Raw genomic sequence first — 25,181 nt, forward strand, 5'->3', positions numbered from 1 at the left:
CCCAGCTCGCTACGCCTCTATAACTGTGGGCCGCTTCCCATTCTACATTTTGCGCCTCGATGAGAACTTTATGGGCCTCTCCTCTTTCTCAGCCTTGGCTTTACCCTACAGGACAACAACAGAACACAAATACTACAAGTGGGTTCCCCTTGGCAACAAAGCTGGCCTGTTCAATGGCCTTGGGTGTCTCACCTCATTCACACACAGACAGCTCCTGGACCACAGCGTACCTCCCGTGGCCCAGCCCCTTCAACATGTTCCCCTGGCTCTGTGGGACAGCGTTACACAGGAGCTCCAAGCCTCCAGGCTGATGAAATAATAGAGCCCATTGATGCCTCTCCTTGAGTGTCTAACCTCGTCATTGCCAGGAAGAAGTCAGGTGGACTGAGAGTCTGCGTCAACCTTCGTCAGGTCAACAAGGCAGTAGTGCCTCTCCCAATGACAGAAGAACTTACCACCTCACAACCAACTTCTACGGCTACAGGGTCTTTTCTAAGTTGTAATCATGTCAGGGCTACCTACAATTTCCTCTACACCTGGAGAGTCTGAACATGACGGCTTTTATCACCCATACTGGCCTGTACCGCTATATGAGGATGGCTTTTTGGCCTCTACAGATGGTCAGACCGCCTGCAGCACTATGACTTTCAGCTATAATTCAAGCCTGGCAAGACTAATGTTGTAGAATACTTTCCACCCCGCCCTGTCCCAACCCAGTGCTCTGCTGTCTTTCCAGAGGATGAGGATGAGGTAGTACACTGGGTCCAATCAGCACTGAAGGACAGCCCTCCATGATCTGGAGTCCGCCTCAGCAGCCGAGCCCATCTTCAGGATGCTTCGTGACTACATCAGACATGGTTGGCCTGCCTGCATCCCACCAGAAATGGAGCCATACTATCGAGTGAGACGTGAACTGTCATGCTTCGGTGAGGCCTGCATCGCCCATGGCCTCTGTGCTGTCATCCCAGTGGCCCTCAGAGGGTGTGTCTTGCAAATGGTACATCAGGGACACCTCGGCATCGTCAAAGCCATGCAAAGGTGCTGTGACACTGTGTTGTGGCCTGCCATTGACCGTGACCTAGAGGGACTTATTTGCTCCTGTGCAGAGTGCCTCACCAGTGGGAAGACTGGGCCACCCACTTTACCTCCACTACAGCCAGTAGACTAGCTGTCTGCAAAATGGGACCACCTGCAGCTTAATATCTGTGAAGAACTGTCCAACATGCCACACTGCCAAAGGTTCCTTGTGGTGGTCTACAACCTGCACTCCAAGTGGCCTGAGGTGGTTCCCATGGGTACGGTTACCTCTGCTGCAGTGGTCAACTGCCTGCGCAGAGTGCCTTCCCCTCTTCAGCACCATCACCTGGAGCAGGGCAACCCAATGACTGGGCCGGCTCCTCATGTGCCGGATCCCATTGTGGCCCCTCTCGCCCAAGCTGTACCGGCTGCTAAAAACCTTAATTAGTTAATCTACCAGTATTTTCTCGCCTGAGAGAAAGGCATCCATTTTTTAATGAAAATTCTGAGAAACTGGGGACCAGATTTAAATCCTATACCGTGGATTTGCAGTAAGGACCCTTTGAACTATCTAAAAATGTTGTGTAGCCTCAGATCTACTTTAATTAATTCTAAGGCAAGATGACAGCAAATTAGCCTATGGCGTTTTTTACTGTAAAAGTACACCCAAATGTACTGCAGTAATGACTTGTAAAAATTGTCAAGCAAAGATTTTCTGATTCTTCGGTCTGTAAGGATTCCAAAAATATATAGTTTTACAAATACCCAAAAAATGTAACAAAAAAATTGGTCTGAACAGAGTGTCCTTGACTAGAGTAACCAATAAACAACCAAAAAAGTGAAAATACTCACCTTCGAACATTTCACATTAAAACTATGCGAGGTATATATCTTGGGCTTATAATGTGAAAGGTAAGAATGGAAGGACTGGATATGGTTTGTGCTGCCGTGAGAAAGGTTGAAAGGAGTAACATTTGCTTTCTTGGAGCCTCCATGTTGTTGTTTTATAATCCTCTTTATTTGTGGAAAAAAAAAAAGCAGGAAAATCAACCTTGTTCTGAAAAATTAATAAATAAATGTTGCTGACGTACAGAAAAATGCCCCCAGTGTTTGTGTGTTTGTGTGTGTGTGTGTGACAGTGATGTGTGCGGTCTTCAAATCTCCAAATTCAGGCCTTGTTGGATTTCTTGTGAACCCAAGCTGCTGACTGGGAAAAGCAATAATATGGATATAAAAAGGATGATGCCTTGTTTTATGAGGTTTGATGATAATCATCAGAGACTCATAGATTTGTTTTGGTTTCCAATGCTGCTTGAGGTCTTTCAGAAGAATGTACACTGTCAGCTGACACAACACAGTGGATGGTGTCCTTAGAACGGATGATAAGTATTTGAGAGGGAGGCAACACAAAATCAAATGTCACCGATACCTGAACGCGATACCGAGTACCCACAGTACATATACGGGTATATATATATATAATTTTTTAACAGCAGTATTCTAAAAACCCTGTATGGACGTGAGAAACAATTGCTATCATTGTTATATGGCCTGGCTCAGGTTATTCATTCATTCATTCATTAATCTTCAACCCCTTGTCCCTGTCGGGCTCGCAGGGGGGCTGGAGCCGATCCCAGCTGACATCGGGCGTGAGGCGGGCTACACCCTTGACAGGGCGCAAGTCTATCGCAGGGTACATAGAGACGAACAGAGACAGACAAACATTCACACCTATGGGCAGTTTTAGAGTCATCAATTAACCTAACATGTGCATGTCTTTGGATTGTGGAAGGAAACCGGAGAACCCGGAGAAAACCCACGAAGACACGGAGAGAACACCCTCTTGTTGTGAGGCGAAAGTGCTGACCACCACACCACCATGTCGCCCTGGCTCAGGTGTTTTATGGTATTAATTATCATATCATCAGGTTATACATACAGATAATTAATACCATAAAACTTTTGCTTATTATGAAAAATAACATGAATAAAAAACTTTTAAGTATTTTTCTTAGCACAGTATTGGATCAGTGCATATCTTGTGCACTCGCCGATCGGTATCAGAACTATCCTATATTTCAAACTATATATAAAAGCCTTTTGAATTTAAACGGTTATTTTACAAACAAAAAGTACTGATTGTAAACATACTTTTAAAGGTCTTACTCATGACATATTCTGTATCTATATACAGTACATAATATAATATTGGTGACTGGAATTTCCCTGTTGTACAAACATATTTACTGAGAGAGGCTTATTTAATGACAGATTATTTAAATGAACTATTATTATATTAAGGGAATATGATAATATATATAATATATAATTACATAAGTATAGCTAGTAATTAGGGATGCTCGATATTGGCTTTTCTGCCGATATCCGATATTCCGATATTGTCCAACCCTTAATTTCCGATACCGATATCACCCGATACCGATATATGCAGCCTTTTTACACCAAAATTCATCACATATCACCCATTATGGAATTAACACATTATGCCTAATTCTATTGTGATGCCCCACTGGATGCATATATAAATGCAACACGGCTTTTCAAATTGTAAACACAATCCGTACAAAATAAGTTATTGAAAAAAGTGCCATTCATTTATTTGTTTGTGTTTTTAGAGAGAATATTTTGCCTCAAACACAATACAGACAACATCACAACAAGGACGATGCATAGCTTCAGTCCAGAGTAGTAAACAAACTTAGTTTTCTTTTTCCAGACTGAGTAACGACTGAGCCGTAACTTGGCAAATAATACAATCAATAAATTAGCAGTCAAGCTCAACATGCTAACCTGTAGTGGATCTAACGGATACAGCACCAGAAATTACCTTCTCGACGTGACAGTAAACAATGCTGTGCAATTCAGGTAAGCACTGGTCTGAGAAACACTCTGACTGGGCGTTATACAGACATAACGGGGCTCGAGGAACTCCACACGTTTGGTGAATCCGGCATCTTGAACGATAGAAAAAGTTTTTTTCTCGGTGTCGACTGTTGCTTCTTTTCATCACTGTGCTGCACAGATGTAGCGTTTAACTCCGCATTATTCTTCTGGAGGTGGATGATCAAATTTGATGTTTTAAAGGAAGACGCCTTGTTTCCTCCTCTCATAACTAACGCCTTGCAGTCATTGCAAAGCGCACATATACTGTTAGTAGATGACACTTGGAAATACTTCCAAACCTCGGACATCTCATGCACCGGGAGAGCTGAAGCTTGTTAGCCACGGTTAGCAACCTACGAGTGAAGCGTGTTGTTGTTGTTATACGTCATCAAGCACGCGCCTGTAAACGGCCCGTGTTGCATTCAGGTACACTCGGAAAAACTGAAGCCTACAGAACAACATCGGTTGTAAAAACCCGATACCGATAATTCCCGATATTACATTTTTGACTCAATATCGGCCGATAATATCGGTGGGCCGATATTATCGGACATCCCTACTAGTAATGCCTCAACTTAAGCCCTCACATGTTCCTAACCCTAACCCTCACCCTAACCCATACTGGCCTGTACAGCTATATGAGGATGGCTTTTTGGCTCAGTTCAGGGCCATCCTGCCTTCAGAAGATCATGTTCACAATCCTCGCCAGCTGCCCTGGTAACAGGCCTATTTGGACGACATTTTGGTACACGGACCGATGTTGACACTCGCCTAGAATGGGTTTTTGACTCCCTCAGCCACCACCATGTCAACTTAAACACTGGGAAATTTATGTACTCCGCATCGGCCATTGATTTTGTCGGGGTCGATGTGTCCACAGATGGTATCTCCCCTTTTCACTCGGATACGACAGCCAGGATGCTACCTGGACCTAAACTCCTGTATGGACAGTCTTTTACCCTACAGATGGACCACCAGGCCCTGACAGCCCTGATGTCCACTTCAGGTGGAGGACATAGGCCCCTTTACCTCTACAGATGGTCAGACCGCCTGCAGCAGTATGACTTTCAGCTACAATTCAACCTGGCAAGACTAATGTTGAAGAATACTTTCCACCCCGCCCTGTCGCAACCCAGTGCTCTGCTGTCTTTCCAGAGGATGAGGATGAGGTAGTACACTGGGTCCAATCAGCACTGAAGGACAGCCCTCCATGATCTGGAGTCCGCCTCAGCAGCCGAGCAACTCAACTTAAGCCCTCACATGTTCCAACCTGCACTTTGTTTTCGGCTGCATCAGCTCAGCTAAGTGAGTGGAAATTACCGTGTATAAATTACAATGCTATGAATGAATAAAAAATGTTTTTCCCTGAGGGCAAACAAAGTCATTTCCACAGTAATGTAGGAAATATCGCTAAAACAAGCTGGACGCTGTAACATAACATAACATAACATAACATAACATAACACTAAAGATTAAAAAAAGCTAAGCTGCAAATATAAAAGGGCCAGTAAAAGCATACATTTTCTTTACAGTAGCTGCAACAAGGTATGCACATGCATCCATGCATGCATTCACACACACACAACCCTTACAAACACTTGACCTCCATGCCAAATTCCAGCCTCCTAGGACTCAAAGGTGTGGAATTGTTAGTGGAGCTAACAACAGAGCGAGCTGTAGAGCTGCTGGTTTCATCTGATAAAAAGAAAGTTTGCTAATTCTCTACAAAGCTTTCGGACTGGACAGAGTTTAGAGACATGGCTCACCTTTGACAACTGAGCGTTGACCCAGTTGGTGAAGGTCTTCTTCTGAATCTGTTCTTGTTCCACTGTTGGGGAAGAAAACACACACATACACACAAAATGTCAAGTTTTATTTATATCATCACATCAAAGCACTCAATCATACAGGTAGTGCAAATTTAGATCATAGGCATTAAGGTCACAATGCTTTACGTAAACTATTTATACTGGGTGCAACTGCAGTCTCAACTTCCTAGATTTCTAATATTATTAGCAACGATGTGTGTGCTGCAAATGTCACTGACGAGAGTCTCATTGAGCCTTGCCTGCAGGCTCAATGAGACTGAAGTAGATTGAACACTGTCCTCTCCAGAAAAGTGACAGGAATGGACTTTGTGAAAATGAACTAACTAACCCAAACCAGACAGCAGCATTCTCTACCCTCTATGTCAGTGTGTAATTCATTTTTACATTAATCAGTCAAAGAGGTTGATACACCCATTGTGAAATTAGCCTGGTGTTTGCAGCTATAATAAATGTGCCTTTTAAAAGCAGCTTATTACTGTAGCTAACACCCACAGGTTGGGCCAATCACTTCACAGAAAATCTGTGGGCATGAGGGTAATCACAAACACAGGTATTTGGTCTGTGTGTTGCCTGAACAAGCAGAAAACATCAGTGCAATAATAAAAGCCACAGAAAATAATTCAGCACAAACAGAGCTGCAAGCCTGTAAACTGAATTAATCTCCAGCTTTATATCCAGTGTTGGTACTTTCAAAAAGTAGCTTTGACTGGAATCCAGTTTAACATAGGAGCTGCACACATACTGACTCCAACGTCCCTGCAAGTACATGTATTGGGATGAGACATTTCACATTTCATTCTACCTCTGTATTGATATGCGTTTAAATCAGTGGTTCTTAACCTTTTTGGAGGTACCAAACCCCACCAGTTTCATATGCGCATTCATCGAACCCTTCTTTAGTGAAAAATAAAATGTGATTTTTTTCAAATTCAAGACATAGGTATATGTTTTTTTACTGGTGCACAAAATGAACCGTGCATGAATATCACCTTGTTCCAAGAACAAAACCAACACAGTGTAGACCAGTTCAGATATGCATGGCTTCACCTTGGCAAGTGCCACTCTCATGTCATTCTCACAGCAAAGTCTGTTCCTTTTCTTCGTTTTTATGTCCAGCATCCTCGAAAAGGATTGCTCGCAAAGATATGTTGTAACAAATGGTATAAAAAATTCCAGGGCTTTCTTAGCAATAACTGGATACTTTTCCATTTGTTGAAGCCAAAAAGTTGAGAGCGTTGTTATTCTGAAGAGTTGCTGTTGAACCTGGCTCTGCTGAATTTCAATGATTTCTTCGAGGTATTCATCATTGACATCTGCTGTCGCAACAGCAAATGTGAACGGCTGTTCCACCCATGCTGGATATGACTCTCTTGTAGGGAAGTATCCGTCGAGAGACTTTGCAAGCTCATCTAAGTGCGTAGCAATTGTTTGCTTCAGTTCGATGGGTACAGAAATGTCTCTGATTCCAGACACATCTTTGATCTTACTTACACAGTCGTCCAGAAGGGGAAAGTTTACGAAGTTATTGTTCTCTATGCCTCGTTTCCATAACGGTAGCTTTTTTTTAAAAAAACCTTCAGGTTTTCTTCCGCTTCCATGATGTTGACTCCACCACCCTGCATCTGCTGATTGAGATGATTGAGAGCTGCGAATATATCAGCAATGTATGCTAAAATGAGAATGAACTCAGAATTTTTGAAGCAATCTGCATGACAATGTTGGTGCTCTTGCAAAAACAGGGCTAATTCCACACGCATGGCAGAAACACGATTCAGCACCTGTCCCCGGGATAACCACCGAACATTAGAATGGTACAGAAGTACCTCAAATTCAGACCCATTTCTTTACACAGCTCACTGAAGATGCGGTGCCTCAGAGCACTATTTCGCACATAGTTCACACATTCCACTACAGTTTTTAATACTTCTGCCATTTTTGGAGGCAAGGTTTTTGTTGCCAACGCATGCCTGTGCAGAATACAATGCGTAACAATGATGTGTGGTGCATCGGCTTTTACTAGCGAGCCAAAACCAGACTTTCTTCCCAGCGTGACTGGAGCTCTGTCCGTACAAACTGCAGAAACCATATCCCAGGAAAGATTGTTGTCTCTGAAGAAGTTATCCACAAGCTTCTTCACATCGGCTGCCTTAGTTGTTGTTGTAAGAGGCTTACAAAATAAAAATTCTTCTTTTATCATGTCGTCTTTCACATAGCGTACAAAAACAGCAAGCTGGCTTAGATTAGAAACGTCTGTGGACTCGTCGAGTTGAAGGCTGAATTTTGCCGGGCTTGAAATCAGATCTGCGACTACTTGAGCCAAGATGTCTTTACTCATATACTCTATTCTTTCGCTGATGGTGTCATTTGAAAGAGGAATTTGGGATAATTTACCTTCGGCCGCTGTTCAAAGTATCAGATTCGCCATCTTTAACGCAGCTGGTTTTATGAGTGTTTCACCAATGTTGTGTGGCTTGCCCTGCTTTGCGATCAGGTAAGCAACTTCGTACGATGCTGTGAGGAACAGTTTGTTAATGGGTACAAATCCAAAAGCAGACAGAGTGGCCTCTTCATCGAATCTGGCTCTCTTCACCTTGAATTCAGCAAGCGTTGTGTTCTTGTATTCCCCATCTCCATGGAGCTTCAAGAAGTGTTCTTTTAGTTTTGCCGGTGCGAGACTAGAGTTGCTCAACTTGGCATTGCAAATCATGCAGATAGGTCGCTGGGTCCCATTACGTTCCGTGATACATGTGAATCCATGTTGTACATATGCTTCCGACCACTTTCTTTTTTTTGCTCGACATAGTTAGTATGGATTAAAATATCAAGAAAGAAATCACACGACGTACTACCACGACAGTCACACGTTGACTACTGAGCGCACTAAATTCCCCGCAGCACTGATTGGCCAAGCAATGTAACGTTATGATCTGCAGCCAGTGATGGCCAAGCGGGGCGTGTCATCACGAATTGACACGATGAGTCGGGTGTGTCTTGACCTCTGCGGCGGAGGCTCTGCCGAACCCCTGAGACCGACTCACCGAACCCTTAGGGTTCGATCGAGGTTAAGAACCACAGGTTTAAATATACTACTAATGCATGTATAGGGCTGGGTATCAGTACTCCATACCCTTGAGGTAAGGACCAAAATTAGTACAGTATTAAGTAGTAACGAAACTTCTCCAGTCGAAAAGGATCTTATTTTAACACATTATCAACTACCATCATAGAATGCTTATTTTAACATATGAAAATGTTATTATCTGATGTTATTGTGTCACTGACACTTCTACAGGATTATTAAATAAGAGGAACGTTCACATTATGTGTTAATGTGTGTGTATTCACTGTTAAATTCATACACTTGGCCTGATTTGTATATTCATATGAAAACTGATATCTTGTCATTGGGGACAAAGGAAAGAGGGTCTTCCCCCCACTTTATGCCGGAAAATTAATGCAGCTCATTATCCAGGCCCGACTTTAGAACTGGACTTAAAGATAGTAGACCCAAGCTGTCTCCTCAGATTTCTAGAAGATTCCCTCAGATGATATCCTCAGACTTCTCACTTCTTCTCAGTCTTTTGTCTTCTTTTGTCCTAGTATTGTCTTGTTCCTTTCTATGGTACGTTGTCTATTGTCTTATTTTGTAACATCTATTTAGTTTATTTTTGTCTTTATTTTTTAGTAACTTTCTGACTTTGTTTCAATGAAATTCAGTGTTTTATTTGATTCATAATATTGTACTAATTAGTCAAACATCTTTTTAAGTTAGTGCTCGTGTTTTTGAGAATAAGCTTATTTTTATTGCGGCGAGATAAGTCAACAGCGCAAAGTTACCCTTTAAGTTCATATCAAAATCCAGTTTTCACCAGGAGCTTGAAAGTGACCAACTGACTCTCTCATTCACCTTACTCAAAGCTTTTGAAGCTGAAGCATCTAGAAAGATTCCTTTTGGCTTAAAGCTGAAGATTTAGGGTTCAGAACGAAAGTGACCCTTGATGCTGAATATCTGTTGCCACGGTGAAGCGTCCCCTATCGAGAGGCTGTCCCATTCCGCCCTGTTGGACAGCCTTGGATCCCCCTTCTACAAAGCTGGGTTGGTGAGATGACGTTGTTGGTACTTTAATGAGCAGATCTGGTGACCACTGGCTTTTTTATATTAAACTTTAATTTCCGTAAAGGTATGATTAGAAATTGCATTTCCATATCATAGCTTTTACCATGCACATTCATTTTCTGTTATTCTCATGTGTGTCATTTCAGGTTATAGACTATCATGTATATTATGTATATAAATATATTCATATTTTATAGTAAAACCCCCCAAACCCCAGCTGTTGTGTGTGAGCTTTCATACTGTTTTGCAAAGTTTTGAGGTCACTGTTTTCAGATTGAGATTGATAGAAATTGATTGATAGAAATGAATTGATTCAATTAATTGATAAGATAAACTGATAGAAAAGTATTTTATTAATTCTTGCAGGTGACTAGGTTTCCATCAGGCTTATTCCACATTACCTGTCTATACGGTGGTGGTTCCCCCGTTTTAACGAGGAATAATTAATTAGCCTAATTAATACTTCACAAGGTGATTCATTTTAATATGTGTAGATCTCTCTTCTTATCCTACATATGTGTATTCAGAAATTGCATAGTTAAAAATTGGATAACAAGTATCTGAGATGGGCTACAGAGAGATTTAAGCAATCAGACAACCTAAAAACTTGCATACGTAATAATAACAGCTCTGTTCAGTTAATTGTCCAGCACTCACCATTGTACAGCTCAATAAAGTCATTCAGGTCACGGACAGTATGAAGAGTCTCACATATAATCCAGTCTTCATTCTCCATTGTCCTCAAAACAATCAATTTACTGACTCAAAAACATCTCACTCAGAGCTTTTCTAAACTTCCAGTTTGACAGTTATTCTCAGATTGAAAACTGCAAACAGCATCTCAAAAATAGTATTTATCCTCAAAAAGATTCTTCTTTAACTTCACATTATATTGAGCCAATTTAGTGGCTTTAATTAGCCTGTCGCAGATGTCTAGAGTCTGTAAAAACAGTTTCTACCACACTTTTCCAAATCGCCTCATAATTTCGATATTTTCATCATTCATTCATAATTTAGATCTTGAAAACTAATAAACAATATTCAATAAGGTCCAGCTAAATTTTGATCTACTAGATTCTCAGTTAACTCTGTCCGTAGTCCTTTCTCGTCCATGCTGTGCTCCAGCCCTCTTTCAGGCTGCCTGGTCCTATGAGGTGCATTATCAAACAGTTTACAGACTATTTCTGTTTTAATATGTTTAACAGCAGGCCACCTTTGGCTTTAATTCACTTGTAGGTCTAATCTTAATCATAGGGACCCCCCATGATGACTCAGATCTAATTATAATTGATGTGGTATCATTGAACAAAGATAAGGGGAAGTGGTTGGGTTATCTTTGGCAACATGACCCTGTTAGTTGTTTTAACATCTAGAGAGATGCACTGCTGAGCACTAATCACTAAGAACTAACACAGAAAAATGATGAACAAGTTTTCTTGAGTTCATGGCTGGTAAGTCAAGAGGATGAAGGAACTGGAGAGCTGTGACACACTTGTGAGTTCTCCAGGAGAATTATTTTAAACAAACCCAATCGGGACACAGTCACTTCCAGAGTACTTCCATTTTAGTCACTGTAGAAGCTGCGGAGCTGAATCCCTGCTATTCCAATAACATAATTATTTGTAAACATAAATAATGACAATTTAAAGAAGAACTCCCACCTCAATAAAGATCAATGATCGGGTTCTGGATGTAAAAGTATAATTTGTGGTCATCAGCAGTAAAAGTGTATAGTAGCCTCGCACAGTACACTTCCTTGAGTCCTGTCTATACCTTTCCACCATTATTAAGAAATTTGCAGTCTAATAATACCAAAAATGCTTGTAATCAAGTTATTTTTTGTGAGCTCTTTGTGACACCAAAAAACATACATGTGCACATCAGAAGCATTAAAGTGCTGCATTAACGACTGTCAGTAACCAGAGATTGATTTTCCCGTGTGGGTCCTGATGATGGAGAGAGACAGTCGCCAAAACTGTCCAAACAACAAGTTACATGTCAGTGTGGATAAGTTAATGTGTACTCTTCTTGGTTCCTTTGTCAAAAATCATAGTGAACAGGAGCCGGACCAGAACTAAAATTCAACAATGTATCAGCTCTTTCCTCTTTGTTGGGACCAAAGGTGACCAGACTACAGATGTGAAACCATCCTTACAAAGTCTAACACCTTTGATGTTGCTTTCCGTTAATCAAAGGTATCTTCTTGTACTGCATCCATTACTATCACAGGTAATCTCATTGGTGGTTGGCCTTTCATTTCAGGATCCTGGTCATGTTGAATTTTCCTGCTGTGACATGTAAATAAACTTGTCTTACCATTAAAAAAAACATTGATAACTAAGTGGCTTTCAGGTGATGTGGTGTACAGTGCCTTCTGGTAGGAGTTTCTATTGGGCCAACTAAGCTGTGGGAAGATGATGACTTTGTTGGTTTCTTTCTTTGGTTGCTTTCAACAGATAACTGATGTGACTTCACCTCAACTAATACGTGTGAGTGAGTTAGCAAGCTAATCTTGCGTCTTCTGTTGATCTTTGTGGCAACAACAACAAAACCGCCAACAAATGACCAAAGTCTGTACAAACAGTATCCAGTAGCTTCTCTCCAGAAGAAAAGGCTGTTACACGGTTTAATGATTCTCCTAGCATTATTCTTGTAGTGCCTGTTGTAAATCTCCTTTAGGCAGGGAAGGGCACAGTCTATTGTATGTTTGCAGTGCCTTGCAGTCCTGTTTGGTGTTGTTTCCGTAGCAGGCAGTGATGTTCCTCATCAGGATGTGCTAAGTGATGCAGAAGAAGTTCCTCACCATTGAACGGGATACTTATACTAAATTTGCCTGCTAGCATATTTCCAGGATAGCTAATAAGAACTGCAAAGCCTTAAAATTACTTTTAGAAAAGGACCACTGTGAAAAAGAAGAAACTTTAGCAGTTAACAGTCCCAGAAGTATCTGACGAGTGGCTGATTCATTTTACCAAAGTGATTCATAACCATATGTTCTGTACAGGAGGCTGTTATTTTCTTCTCTTTAATGTCACAGCAGAGCTTGGCCTCCAGGGCAATACTCCCATAATTATTTTACACATAACTGATAAAAGTTACAGCGTCTGGACCGGAGCCAAGCTCTCATTTTGTGTTTCAATTACCTTTCACTGTAACTTGTGTTGCTACACTGGCCGTTGTAAAAATACATTAATTTATACATTCCTACAAATTGACATGAACAGTATATTCCCTAAACTAACATAGGTGATTAAAGTAGTGTATACATGTGTGACTTGGTTGGACAAATATGTTCTTCTTATCAGATTCAAACCTATCCTGGCCCTAAGAACAAACTTTACTTTGAAAGAGAAAGAAGCCTGTATTTGACTTCAGATTTATTTGCTGATAAAATTTACAAGCCAAATGGATATGTCGTGCTTCTGAGCAGAAACTATTTTTTAGCGTATGATGAACCAAAATCTCTTCATTCTAGATAAATAGCTCCATTTGAATAACATATGTTGCCACCACTTAATTGTTGTGTATAACTGTATAGCTACTGTTATACTGCAGAAGTCCACCAGAGGTACATTTTCATATGCTGATAATATGCCTAACAATTTCCATTATAGTAGTGTGCCTTTGAAAAAAGTTCTACCCAGTTAGCTCGGTTTTGTACCAATAAGCCTGTACCATTGAGTCAAATAAAAAAAACTCACCCATGATGGGATCACTCATGCTGATTCAGCAGGGAATGTTTCCAGGTCAGCAAACTCTGGTGCATATCAATGTAAAACGTCTCTATCTGGTAAACATACGGTTTACCACATTGACTCTAAACGCTGCCGATCCATGATTTCAGGAGAAGAGATATGAAGGAAAAACACATGAAATTAGTTTAGGAAAAGTTCCTGTCCAAAGAGCTAACAGTCTACATTTCCAGCCTGCAGGGAAGCAGGTGAGATCAGCTGGACTCCGCCTCTTTTCAATCTGATTCACAGAAGATTCAGGCCTGCTGAAACACGACCTGCAACAAGCTAGTTCTCCTGCTGCCTGCTGGGTAATTTATGATACATAAGCTGGAAAATGTAGGGCAAATTCAAATGTCAAATGCTGTGAACATTTGGATATATCACCTTACCTAACCCTAACCCTACACATGCACATGAGTGAGGTCGTATATGTCAAGATCATAACAAGGATCTGATGGAAAACAAAAGCCAAAGTGAAATATAAAGTCTACTTGTGCTACATTAGAGGGTTCAAAAACACACAAGATGTTTTCTGCAGAACACATATTTCATGGTGAATAGCATTTATTAGGTTACAAATAAAGATTTGTCCTCCCCTTTTAAGATGATGTTTTCTTCCCCTAATACAAGTCTTATATACTTTAAAGTATCTAATTATTTTAATTATTATTATTTATTATCATTTTGTATTCATGTTCCTAATTTTGTAATTTGATGGTTTACTAATGCTTGGATTATCATTAACTGTACTTTTTCGACAATGTGAAGCACTTTGGAAGAAAGGTGCTATGATGGTGATGAGGATGAATATTATTATGGGAGTGGTTTCACCCAATAATAACCAGGGTAACCAATAACCAATGACAAGGTATTTAAAGGGGAGTAATTGTCACAAAGTCTTCATGAAACATCAAGTCTGAACCCTAAAAAGATCCATCACGTAGACATGACGGGGCAACACGTTCATCATGTAATAAAATCTGATTACATGCACTCAGTACAGAGTAAGCTTCCTTACCCTGCTGCTGCAAACACTGACCACACTCACAGTTACACACAGTATGAGCTTTCTTCGCTGACATCCTTTTATCATCATTACCCCTTTAAGAAATACAAAGAAAAGCGTTCTGGACATGGGGGCATTAGGCTTACATCATCCATTCTGCACATTCTACCATTTGGAAGTCACATCGCTAGAAAAAACAATTACAAGGCTTTGAATTAAAAAAAAAAAAATTGAGGAAGAAACTAAGGGAGTCGTGTTAAAAATAGTTCAGTTCAGTGGAGAACCTTGTAAGAATGGACCCAAACACAGAGAAGGAGACAAAGAACTGAGGTAGCTGCATAGAGAGAGAAAGAAAGGCAGACAGGCAGAGAAAATGTGGTAAAGAGTTGGCAGAGAGTTGTTAACATCCCAAAGCAATCCACAAAATAAATATAAGATGCAAGAGTGGATAAAGAAAGAGTTGCACAGGGACAGAGAGAGAGAGACAATAAAAGGAAGACAGCAAAGTGGAGACAAGAGCCTGCGCTGCCATCTATTCCTGGTGACACTATGACAGGTACAAAGAAAAGATGAAGCAGTGTCAGATTAACAGCCTCCTGGGCAGATACCTGTCCACGCTGTCGGCTTCAGTGTTTCACTGTGACCTTGCCTCGGTCACCAGAGAATCAACTTAAACAATGAACCAGGTCTCACAAACAGAAGGCCTCATCAAAAGAGCTGAAATATGACACACTGGAGATCAAGCAGAAATAAAAACTTTCCTGCAAATGTCACACAGACTGTGAACAATGAATTTGAGAGCTACACTGCAAATGCCATGTATGTCATGAACCAAAGAGTAAGAAGTTATAATCCAGTCACAGAATACGAGCTAAGACCCCACAGGATGTTTTTCTCCAGACAACACAACCCTCCAGGGTCACAGGGGCATCTTAACCCTTCTGTGGCAGTAGAGATGTATGTTACTTTCATCTTGTTTTAGCATTTTAGCATGCTAACATTAGGCCAGTGTATCTTGTTTTTCCTTTTAAATGTAAAAAAAAAAATTGTGAAATGTGCATTAGAATTTTCCAGAGCCTCTGGTGATGTCTTCAAATACCCTGTTATATCTGTCCAATCGTACAATCCCAAAGATATTCAATTTACAATTATACAAAACCAAGAAGTACCACACACATTAATAATTTGGCTTGATGAATGTTTCAGTATTATTCATTAAGTAAGAACAGATATCCATGGATGACTCCAAATAAGTTTCATAAAGACAGAAAACAAACGCAAAATCTTACAGATGAAGTTTAAAACCAATTTGTAATACTGAAGAAGGATGACATTTGTCGTACAGGCAGTGAGAACAGGATGAAACGACCCTGGCGCAATCACAGCTTTGCTTTAAATGTTCAAAAACGCCCTGGGAGACAGCGACTCAATGAGCGAGAAGCGTTTAATATCTCCTTCACCCTCCTGCTGTCTCCCTCTGGATTGGCTCTTAGCAGTATGACTCAGGTCTCTCTGAGAGCAGGGGTTCAGTTTCAGCGGATTAAACCAAGCATGACCTCAAAACAAAAAAGTGAAACAGGACAGAGCCAGCAGCAGCAGACTGCTCTCCTGAGTGAGATGCATAACTGAGCCTTAAAAGGTATAATGTTGCCACAGGAACCAAGATAAAACGGTGAAATTAAGACAGGGGGCTTTTCTTTTTACAGTTGCATGACCTCAGACTTCTCCAAAGGAACAGTGCGCCTTCACTCAGTTCAGCTGGAACGCTTGATAAAGCGAAGTAAATGACCAATCTATAAAAGCACTACAACTGCTATAATAGCCTAAAACTGAAAAATAAAGTGGCAAATCCTTCCAACCAGAATTAAAAAATGGTCTGAGCCACTGCACTGACCCTGCAGCAGCATGTGGACGTTGTCGATGTCCAGGGGGATGAACCCCCTCTCCACCAGATCATCTCTGGAGTAGAAGTCTGACGACATGCTTTCTCATTCACAGCCTCCCAGCAGCATGGCACCGCTCTGAAAGAAAAAAGTTAGAGTCAGTGTTATTGCTGTCCAGTGAATCTTAAAAAGTGAAGTATAACGTAAGGTTAGATGTCACTGTGTCAACCTTTCTGTCTCTTAAAGCTGACCCACATTCAATTTCTGCTAGTTGACAATCAACAGAAAGAAATATGATATATTTATTGGTATCTATTTCAAAAGTGATTGTCCATATATAATTTAGAAATGTGTTTCATTTTGTGTTGTCTTCAATATAGTGCTGTTATTTATTAGCAGCTAATAATTTGCGATGTTATTAGGAATTTAAAAGATATGCAGGTTAATCGATATTTTGTGTTGTTATTTTAACATTGTTATTTTTTTATTTAAAAGTATGTATTACACACACACACACACACACACACACACACACACACACACACACACACCCCATCTGTATATTGCTTTTATGGTGGGTTTCTACCTCACCTGCACACTTGTTTTATATCTATGTATATTTTCTGTCTGACTTTTCTTTTCAAATATTTGCAAATAAAACATAAAACATATTCACATGTGGAATAGTAGAAGCAGTAGTGGAAACATAAACATTGTAATAATTTAAGAGCTGCATTTGAACACTTTCAGACTAACTCACATTAACAGTAGGCACAAACAAAATTATTTTGGCATATAGTAATGACCTTTGCTCTATTTGACTGATTGCATTTAGAAGCGTGCAGCCAAGTGCCAGGTTTGTGGTTAATTGAAATATCTTTGTCGAAAAAAGCAACAGAGGAGTCAAGAAGACCATAACTGCAGTTTACACAGATACACAAAGGAAAGAAAAAAAGAGACCTTGAGTTTAGCAGTCGCATCATTCAAAGACACAGAAATCCGTGTACCTGCATGAGAGCTTTTCATCAAACCAGCAGAAAACACCTTAAAATACAGTTCAGAGGGAGTTTATCATCTTTAATGGAGCAGTGACACAATGAGTGATGGCTGAAGGTGTCGGGCTGTGTTTTGTCTTGTCCTGTCTTGCCGTAGGATATGAATAAGTGAACTGAGAAAAATGCGTGACATTTAGACAGCTTTCCAAATCCGCCTGCTAAAACAAATCACACCATGGAAAATATAAAGGTGCCTTTGACCAGAATGTGTTTTTGTGCTGATCACAAACATGACTGACAGTTTAGGAGAACGGACAGGTGAGTGAGGCTAAAATAAAACGGTGAAAGAGCTGAGCAAATGTCAGATCAGATCAGATAGTCAGTGTTCGTTTTGTTTGCTTTACTCCCTTTAGCATTAAACAAGTGCAAAGATGGATATCCAAGAACAGTTCTCTTTGCTGAAGTCTATGAGCAAGTATTATGGGATATTGCTAATCATAACCTCAGTCCTGAGCAGACTTAATGACAGATTTCACACACTAGAACAACACAACAGCATCAAAGATACAGCCTGTCTACACAATTAAAGATTTAAGACACAAAGGTGGTCAAATCGCTAGAATTTTAAACTTTAATATAATGCTAGTATAAAAAAACAATACTCATTACCTCATTCGATATCAGGGCAAAAAGAATAAAAGACCATGGCACACAAAATAGGATGCTTTTTTTTTATCAACATCATGTACACAGTGTCTGAATAAGATCATAAATCTTTTTTTATATAGCTTCAAGCTTCAAAACTATTGAATATGGATATCATAGTGTTTTGAAACATGTGGTATTTTAAAATATTGAGGTGTTGATACTTTTGACAATCTTAGAAGACACTGCAGGCGCAATTTCAACTTCGGAGTCAATCCAAAATCGCAAACACACTTAATGTGTAACGAAAGGCTGCTGCAGAACCTGGAGCCACAAGTGCAAACGCCCAGTCACTCCCAGTCTTAAGCACTGACTGGAGAACGGCCGGTTACAGGGAACGGTTCATAAATAACAGCTGGTTCTACGTTGTAGAGAACTTGATGAGTAGACGAAACTTCAAATTTGATTTGAAGAAGAAAAGGTTTTTGCTAACTTAACAGATGAATTAACACCAACATACAGTTATTTTTTGAAATAAGAGAAGCCATTACCTAAGAAAGACCCTGCCAGCTCAAAAAATCCACTGTTTTAATGTCAGCTATAGAAAATTATTCTGGCTGGTTCTTTGGAATTTTATCATATTGTGAAACACAATTACATCATGGAAATTGATAATAACAAGCACATACACACTCAATTGTTCTCAGAGAATCTGATGTGCAATGTTTTGAGTTTATATTTTGCACTAAAGTTCTTAATAAAATGAGAAAATACTGCACATTTTTCATTTGTTACATGTTAGATTTCAGGACACAGGAGTATATACAAATTGGCTTTACCATGTGGTTATTATAAAAAGACTATATATTTACTGAATTACCAGGGAAATGCTTTATCGAGATACATATTATGTGCAAGATATACAAATGTGTAGTGGGCTACAAGTACTACATGTAACACTACAACCTAATCAGTTACCTTTCTATGAAAGCATAATCACATTTCTGCACGAGATGTTTGCAACTGTCCGTCTGAAGAATAGAATAGAAATCAAATAAATCTAATTTCCGGCAACAAAGTTAAATGCTATTTTATATTAAATACTAACCTAATAACATGTCAAATTTAATCATTTAATTGACCCACTTGTCACAAGGCATCTGGGTGTCAAGCGCACTGAAACAAAACCATGAAGTATTTCCACAGACTGTTTGTCCGAGGTTAGTCCCATGCTGCAGCTCAACCTCTACACAATTGAAGCATGAAAGAAGTGGACCTCTGCCCTCTAATATTAATGTATGTGCACATGGACACACGCTGACATCTATGTCTAAAATGCTATACTGAGAAGTGTGTGTATGTGGAGGAGGGGTTAAACCACTATAGCACGGCATCTGAGCTATCCCAAGGCTTCGTGTCAGCTGCAGTCGGAGTGACCGGAGGGAGGTGAGATGAGAGTCAGTGCACAGGGGTCACAGGGAGAAAGGGAGGGAGAGGAAGTGGGTCCAAGTAAAACTCATGGAGGGTGGCTGGCACTGTCATGGCACTCAAACAAATATCACTTGAAGGAAAGGAGGGCAGTTTCATAATAAAAACAAACGAAACTGTTGTTATACACCACTGCACGAGTCAAGATTGGTTAAGGAAAAGGCAATCAACTCTCAGTGATGTATCATTTGTCCTCTCTTATGTAATTTGAGATGTTAAAGAAGGTCAGATACATGGTATGACCTCCTTTTTAGCTCAAATTAATGTGATATGATCATTCACCTGAGTGAGATTGTGTTTGATTATTGGCATTATCCCTGTATGAAAAGCACTTTCTATTTGTTTTGTATTTCTTTTAAATGTTATGTCTGATAAAAGAGGCAGCAAAATGAAAGTTAGCAGAAGCAGGGCCAGAGACAGAAACAGAGAGTGAGACTGTGACAGCTTCCCTGAGCCAAAGTCACAAGTCTCTTCAGTCAGCGCTAATTGTAGCAACAAGGCAGAGGGCAGTGAAACACATCGCACACACTGTTGTGGAAAAAGCACAGGGAGGGGGGACGTCATGAGGCCACAAAACCAGCATTAAAGCTTTTTAGATATATATTTATACACGTATGTATCCAGCTGATGATGTGCACATATTATTATTTACAGCACTTGATCGTGGGATGCCATTAATCAGTCAACATCCACACCTCAGAGCTCCACAAGTCAGCTGATTTAACAGTCCACATCACCTGACAGCAGGTATTTTATGTGGATTATTATTTTTACAGATTCCTAATGCATGACTCAAAGAAATATCCCCAGTTCCTCAAGGCTTGCAGCTAGAAGTGAATTTATACTGATTGGTCGGAATAAAACAAAACAAAATACAAGAAATCGGCTTACATGATCACAGTGTCAAACTGGAAAACTGCTACTTTCCAGGTTGAAAACCCCTGAGTTTCATACAATTCAACAGGGCTGTGTGCACAAGGGAGCGAGGCTAACCCGTGGCTGGAGACCTTATTTACCTCTTGGGCTCGTGAGCAATGCAAAAAGGAAAAAAGAAACTATATTTATCTATTTGTCACACTTGGCATGTAACGCATCCTAAGCATTAGGAGCAGGAACAATGTCTGGAAACCTCATGCATGCCTCACATAAAATAGTCACAGCAGAAATGTCAGAGAGGTCAGACACCACGTATAACTGTATATATAATGAAAATAACAGCAGAAATAAAAAACGTTTGCTCCTTTATTACTAGAGCTGAACTAACACTGCATAATTTCATTGTAAATTAATATGCTGATTATTATCTTGATTCCTCGATTAGTTGTTTGGTTTATAAAATGTCAGAAAATGATGAAAAATTTGGATCGGTGTTTCCTAACAGCCCAGGATGACGTCCTCAACTCAAAGATATTCAGTTTACTGTCAGAGAGCTGAAATCGGAGAATTATACTCTAATTATTACCATTAATGCTCTGGCTATAGTAATTTTCCTCTTGGAGCAGTCCAGAATTAATTGGAAGTAGGCTGAATTGACCTACACGGATAGAACAAAACTAGCCTCAGTTTGTACATTACATGCAAACAAACACCTGTGGAAACAACATCGACCACATTCCTTCAGCTTCAGGTTCAACGACAACAACTTTCTCTCCTGATGCTTCCACCCATCTTCAATGCCCTGACTCACTAGGCAACAACACCATTCTCTCATTAGTTCTGTCTAAATGGTCTCCAGCAGCTCTTTGTGTTCTTTGTCTCGGTCATGGACAATAAATCAATAGCCTCAGTGTTGCTGAACCTGTCCCACAGAGCGTTCGCAGACACACCCTGGACGATATGATTATAGGAAAAGGGAGAGGCGATCTCTGCTGTCATTTCACTGACAACAACACAGAGGTGAATGTGGGACAAATGTCCCTCAGGCAGACTTTCAGTGCAGTGTCGTTTTTAACATGCAAGACATCTGGGCATTTCCATAAGGTCACTGAAATCTGGTTTCGGTGAGCTTGAGTTAAACAGACAATTTATATTTTAATTTTAAAGCAATGCGAGTTAGGATTTTACTAGAGCTGGAAATCTCCACTGATTTCCTTAATCGATTCAATTCCGATTCTCAATGGCATGATTCGATCTGATTCAATTTCAATTTGATTAGGGATATTTCACTTACAAAAACAATTTTGCTTGGACATTAAAGACAAATTCTGTACATTGTACTTGGACAACGTATTCTCATCAAAGGGTTCATAAGATAGCTTACGAAAACCGATGCACAATATTTTGTATTCTATCTTATGACATGTGATGTTCTATTTAACACTTTAAAACGGAATTGCATGATACCTTAAGAAATATTTAACGCTGTGAAACTACATCACGTGACCGGTTAACTTTAGGCACCAAAACAACTAAGGTTTAGAGATGCCACCTGATTTTCTTCTTTGCTCTGGACGTAATTTCTGCAGTAATAAACATGTTGATTAAAGACAAATTTGTTCAATACTTTTCATAGTTATATGAGCGAGCAGTGAATGAGAAGAGCCTGACAAGGAACCCTCAAAACTGGTGCATTATTAAAAATAAAAGAAATAATGGTTACATTAAAGTGTAATTTGTATAAACTGTTAACAGAGAAATCCTGTAGAGTCGCTAACAGCCGGACGTGGCTTACACTGGTTAGCTCGGGACAGCATGGTGAAGGCATTCAAAAGTCTTTTTTAACCACTAACACTGCTCAAAATAACACCAAACCTCTGCAGCAGCATGATAAGAGTCCCTACACAGAAAACAAAGCACCAACATTGTAGTTAGTGAACCCAGAGTTTATTAAAGAGTCTTTTAAAGACTTACCTACTGGCCCCTGTACCAGCTCCTCTCATAGCCAAGTCCAATCAAGTCTATAACCAAAAGCAATCCAAATGGAAGCAGCCCAATGAGCCGTTTTAATGCCTTCACCTTACTGCCCTGCGCTAACCAGTGTTAGCCACGTCCAATTCTCCCAGATTTCTCCGTTAATAGTTCATACGTGAAAAAAGAAAAATGTCTCCATGGCTTATTTGATGTATATAATTGCCAAAAAAAGACCATGGGATGATTTTGCACCGGAATTACACATCAATGTTTGCCGCCAAAGAACTTCATTTATTTAACATGAACTTGAACAGTGCTACAAATGTTCAACTTTGCAAATCTCCTTTCTGACAAGCCATCATGACATGATAACAATGGATTCCTTAGGTCTAGTTTCATATGAAAAGATCATTCAAATGAAGATTTTAATCAGATAATTGATTTTTAAACCCCTACAGAAAAACACAGGGAGTATATTTTTGAAACAATGCAAACGCCACTCCTTTGTTTTTTGCAGAAAGGTCCCTCCCTAACCAGCCTTTCCTGAATTATCTTTAAACCTTCTGGTCAGCAGCCTGCTGCTCTAACCTTTACATCCCCGGTATGCCACCAATCAAACCAGGTCAAACTACCATGCATACCGCGATGTATTTCTAATCCAGTGTGCTTAGCAGAATTATTCTCATGTCACTATAATTATCATCTACAAAGTTGGTTGTGTCAGTATTGTTCATCTCGGTTAACTGTGGATTTCTATAGAAATGTTTTAGTGGGCTCTCCGGCCAAAGCACAATCTCTGTATTTGTTCATGGAGCTGAAGACACATGAAGAGAGTGTATGCCCACTGACAACAGGACACTAAGCCTATACCAAAATCATATAGAGACGCTTTGGAGAAGATCATGGTACATACAGTATAAAGCTGGAACAAGGAGGTTAAAGCCGTCATCACACAATGTGTGAAGCAAGTGATTGTGATGTAATAAAATGTTAAAGATTTAAAGTTAAATTGAAATAGTTTACTTTTTGGACAGAATAATATAAACATGTCGTTATATTTAAGAAATACATTATACTACCATGCAATAATTCCAGAGGCACAATACAATACTACTAATCATCTATTATTATAGCATCAACATAAGTATGACGTTAATCTCTACATTTAGAATGAGTATTTTCATTTACCACCTTTGACCAGTTTTTTATATTACTGATGTATATTATCAAGTGCTACAAAGTGCGCTCTGTTCGCCTGCAGGAATGTGAGATAGTGTTGCTGTTATGAAGCTGTCGGGACCCAAAAATAGCAGCAGGGAACACGTGTGTAAGGCTGCTTTCAGATCAGTTCAGCTGAGCTGTATAATGAGTCCTTGAGGAGGACCAGAGGACTTTTGAATAAAGCACATAAGCGGTTGCCCTGCAGGTTTAACAAGACTGTAATGAGAAATCATTCCTTGAAAAACACGCAAGACAAAGAGGAAACACGGGGATGGCAGCGAAAACAACCTGGGCTCAATTACAGCTGGACGCAGTCAAGAGCCAATGCATTCTCTACAACTGTCATTCCAAAGTTTCTAGTGCGTTAAAAAACATTTTAAAAGTTGCCTGTAGTCTACTTACATGCAGCAAAATAGTTATTGGGGGGCAGATGGAAGTTGCAGCGCAGATGCAGGTCCAGCCAATAACGAGCCCAGTGTGGAAGAGAAGATATGGCTCTGTAGTAGTTGGTGGTGGAGATGAAACCTGAGGCGCAGTTTGACAGATCTGCAGTCTGCAAAGCTCCAGGCCGGGCCGCACGGTCACCGGAGAAGCCAGAGCCATACCGGTGCCGAGCAAAAAAAGCTCACTGGGAGACTAAATATAGAAGCAGTCAGGGTCCAACACACACACAAACACACACGAAAACACACACACACACAAACACATACACACGCACGCACGCACGCACACACACACACACACACAAACACAAAATAAAACTTTCCTCCAGTTTAGCGCAACTCTTACTCGATTCAATTTAATTTTATTAATATTCCCAAATCATAACAAAAGCTATCTCAAGACACTTTACATATAGAGTATGTCTATGCAATAATAACAACAACAACAACGATAATAATAATAATAATAATAATAATAACAATATTGATAACAATAAGAATAACAATAATAATAATAATAGCAATCCTGTGCACAGTGGCAACTCTGGTTTCCTCAAGTTCATTCAAAGATTGAAAATCGAGGGATGGAGAATATAAACAACTTCACTGCAGAAGAGACTTGAAGAGCTAATTAAAACTAATTCAATAGACCACATAAGAGACCATATGTGACGTCACATTAGCTAGCAAGCTGTTTACAGTAAGGACGGGACGCTGGTGACCTCAGCCGATGAGGTAATCGAGCGGTGGAAGGAGCACTTAGTCAAAAAACTCCACAGTGGCAAAGCCCCAGGGGTTGATGAGATTCGTCCAGAAATGCTGAAAGCTTTGGGTTTGGAGGGGCTGTCTTGGTGGAGACGTCTCTTCAACATTGCGTGGAAGTCTGGTACAGTGCCAAGGGAGTGGCAGACCAGGGTGGTGGTTCCTCTTTTTAAAAAGGAGGACCAGAGGGTGTGTGCCAATTACAGGGGTATCACACTACTCAGCCTCCCTGGTAAAGTCTACTCCAAGGTGCTAGAAAGGAGGGTTCGTCCTATAGTCGAACCTCA

At 40.1% G+C, this 25,181-nt stretch overlaps 1 protein-coding gene across 1 annotated transcript in view; it reads right to left on the reverse strand.

Moving 5' to 3' along the window:
- syne2b (spectrin repeat containing, nuclear envelope 2b) overlaps nt 1-24,148 on the reverse strand; it is a 164,918-nt gene extending 140,770 nt beyond the window's left edge. The window contains exons 1-3 of the mRNA XM_083924627.1: nt 24,092-24,148; nt 16,502-16,628; nt 5,688-5,749 (exon numbers count right to left, since the gene is read on the reverse strand). Of these exons, the coding sequence (XP_083780753.1) occupies nt 5,688-5,749; nt 16,502-16,589 (150 nt within the window). The 5' untranslated portion in view covers nt 16,590-16,628; nt 24,092-24,148. The remainder of the gene's footprint in view (nt 1-5,687; nt 5,750-16,501; nt 16,629-24,091) is intronic.
- Between the last annotated feature and the right edge of the window lie 1,033 nt (nt 24,149-25,181).

This window comes from Echiichthys vipera (genome assembly GCF_963691815.1).
Source record: "Echiichthys vipera genome assembly, chromosome: 12".
Lineage (NCBI taxonomy): Eukaryota > Metazoa > Chordata > Actinopteri > Perciformes > Trachinidae > Echiichthys > Echiichthys vipera.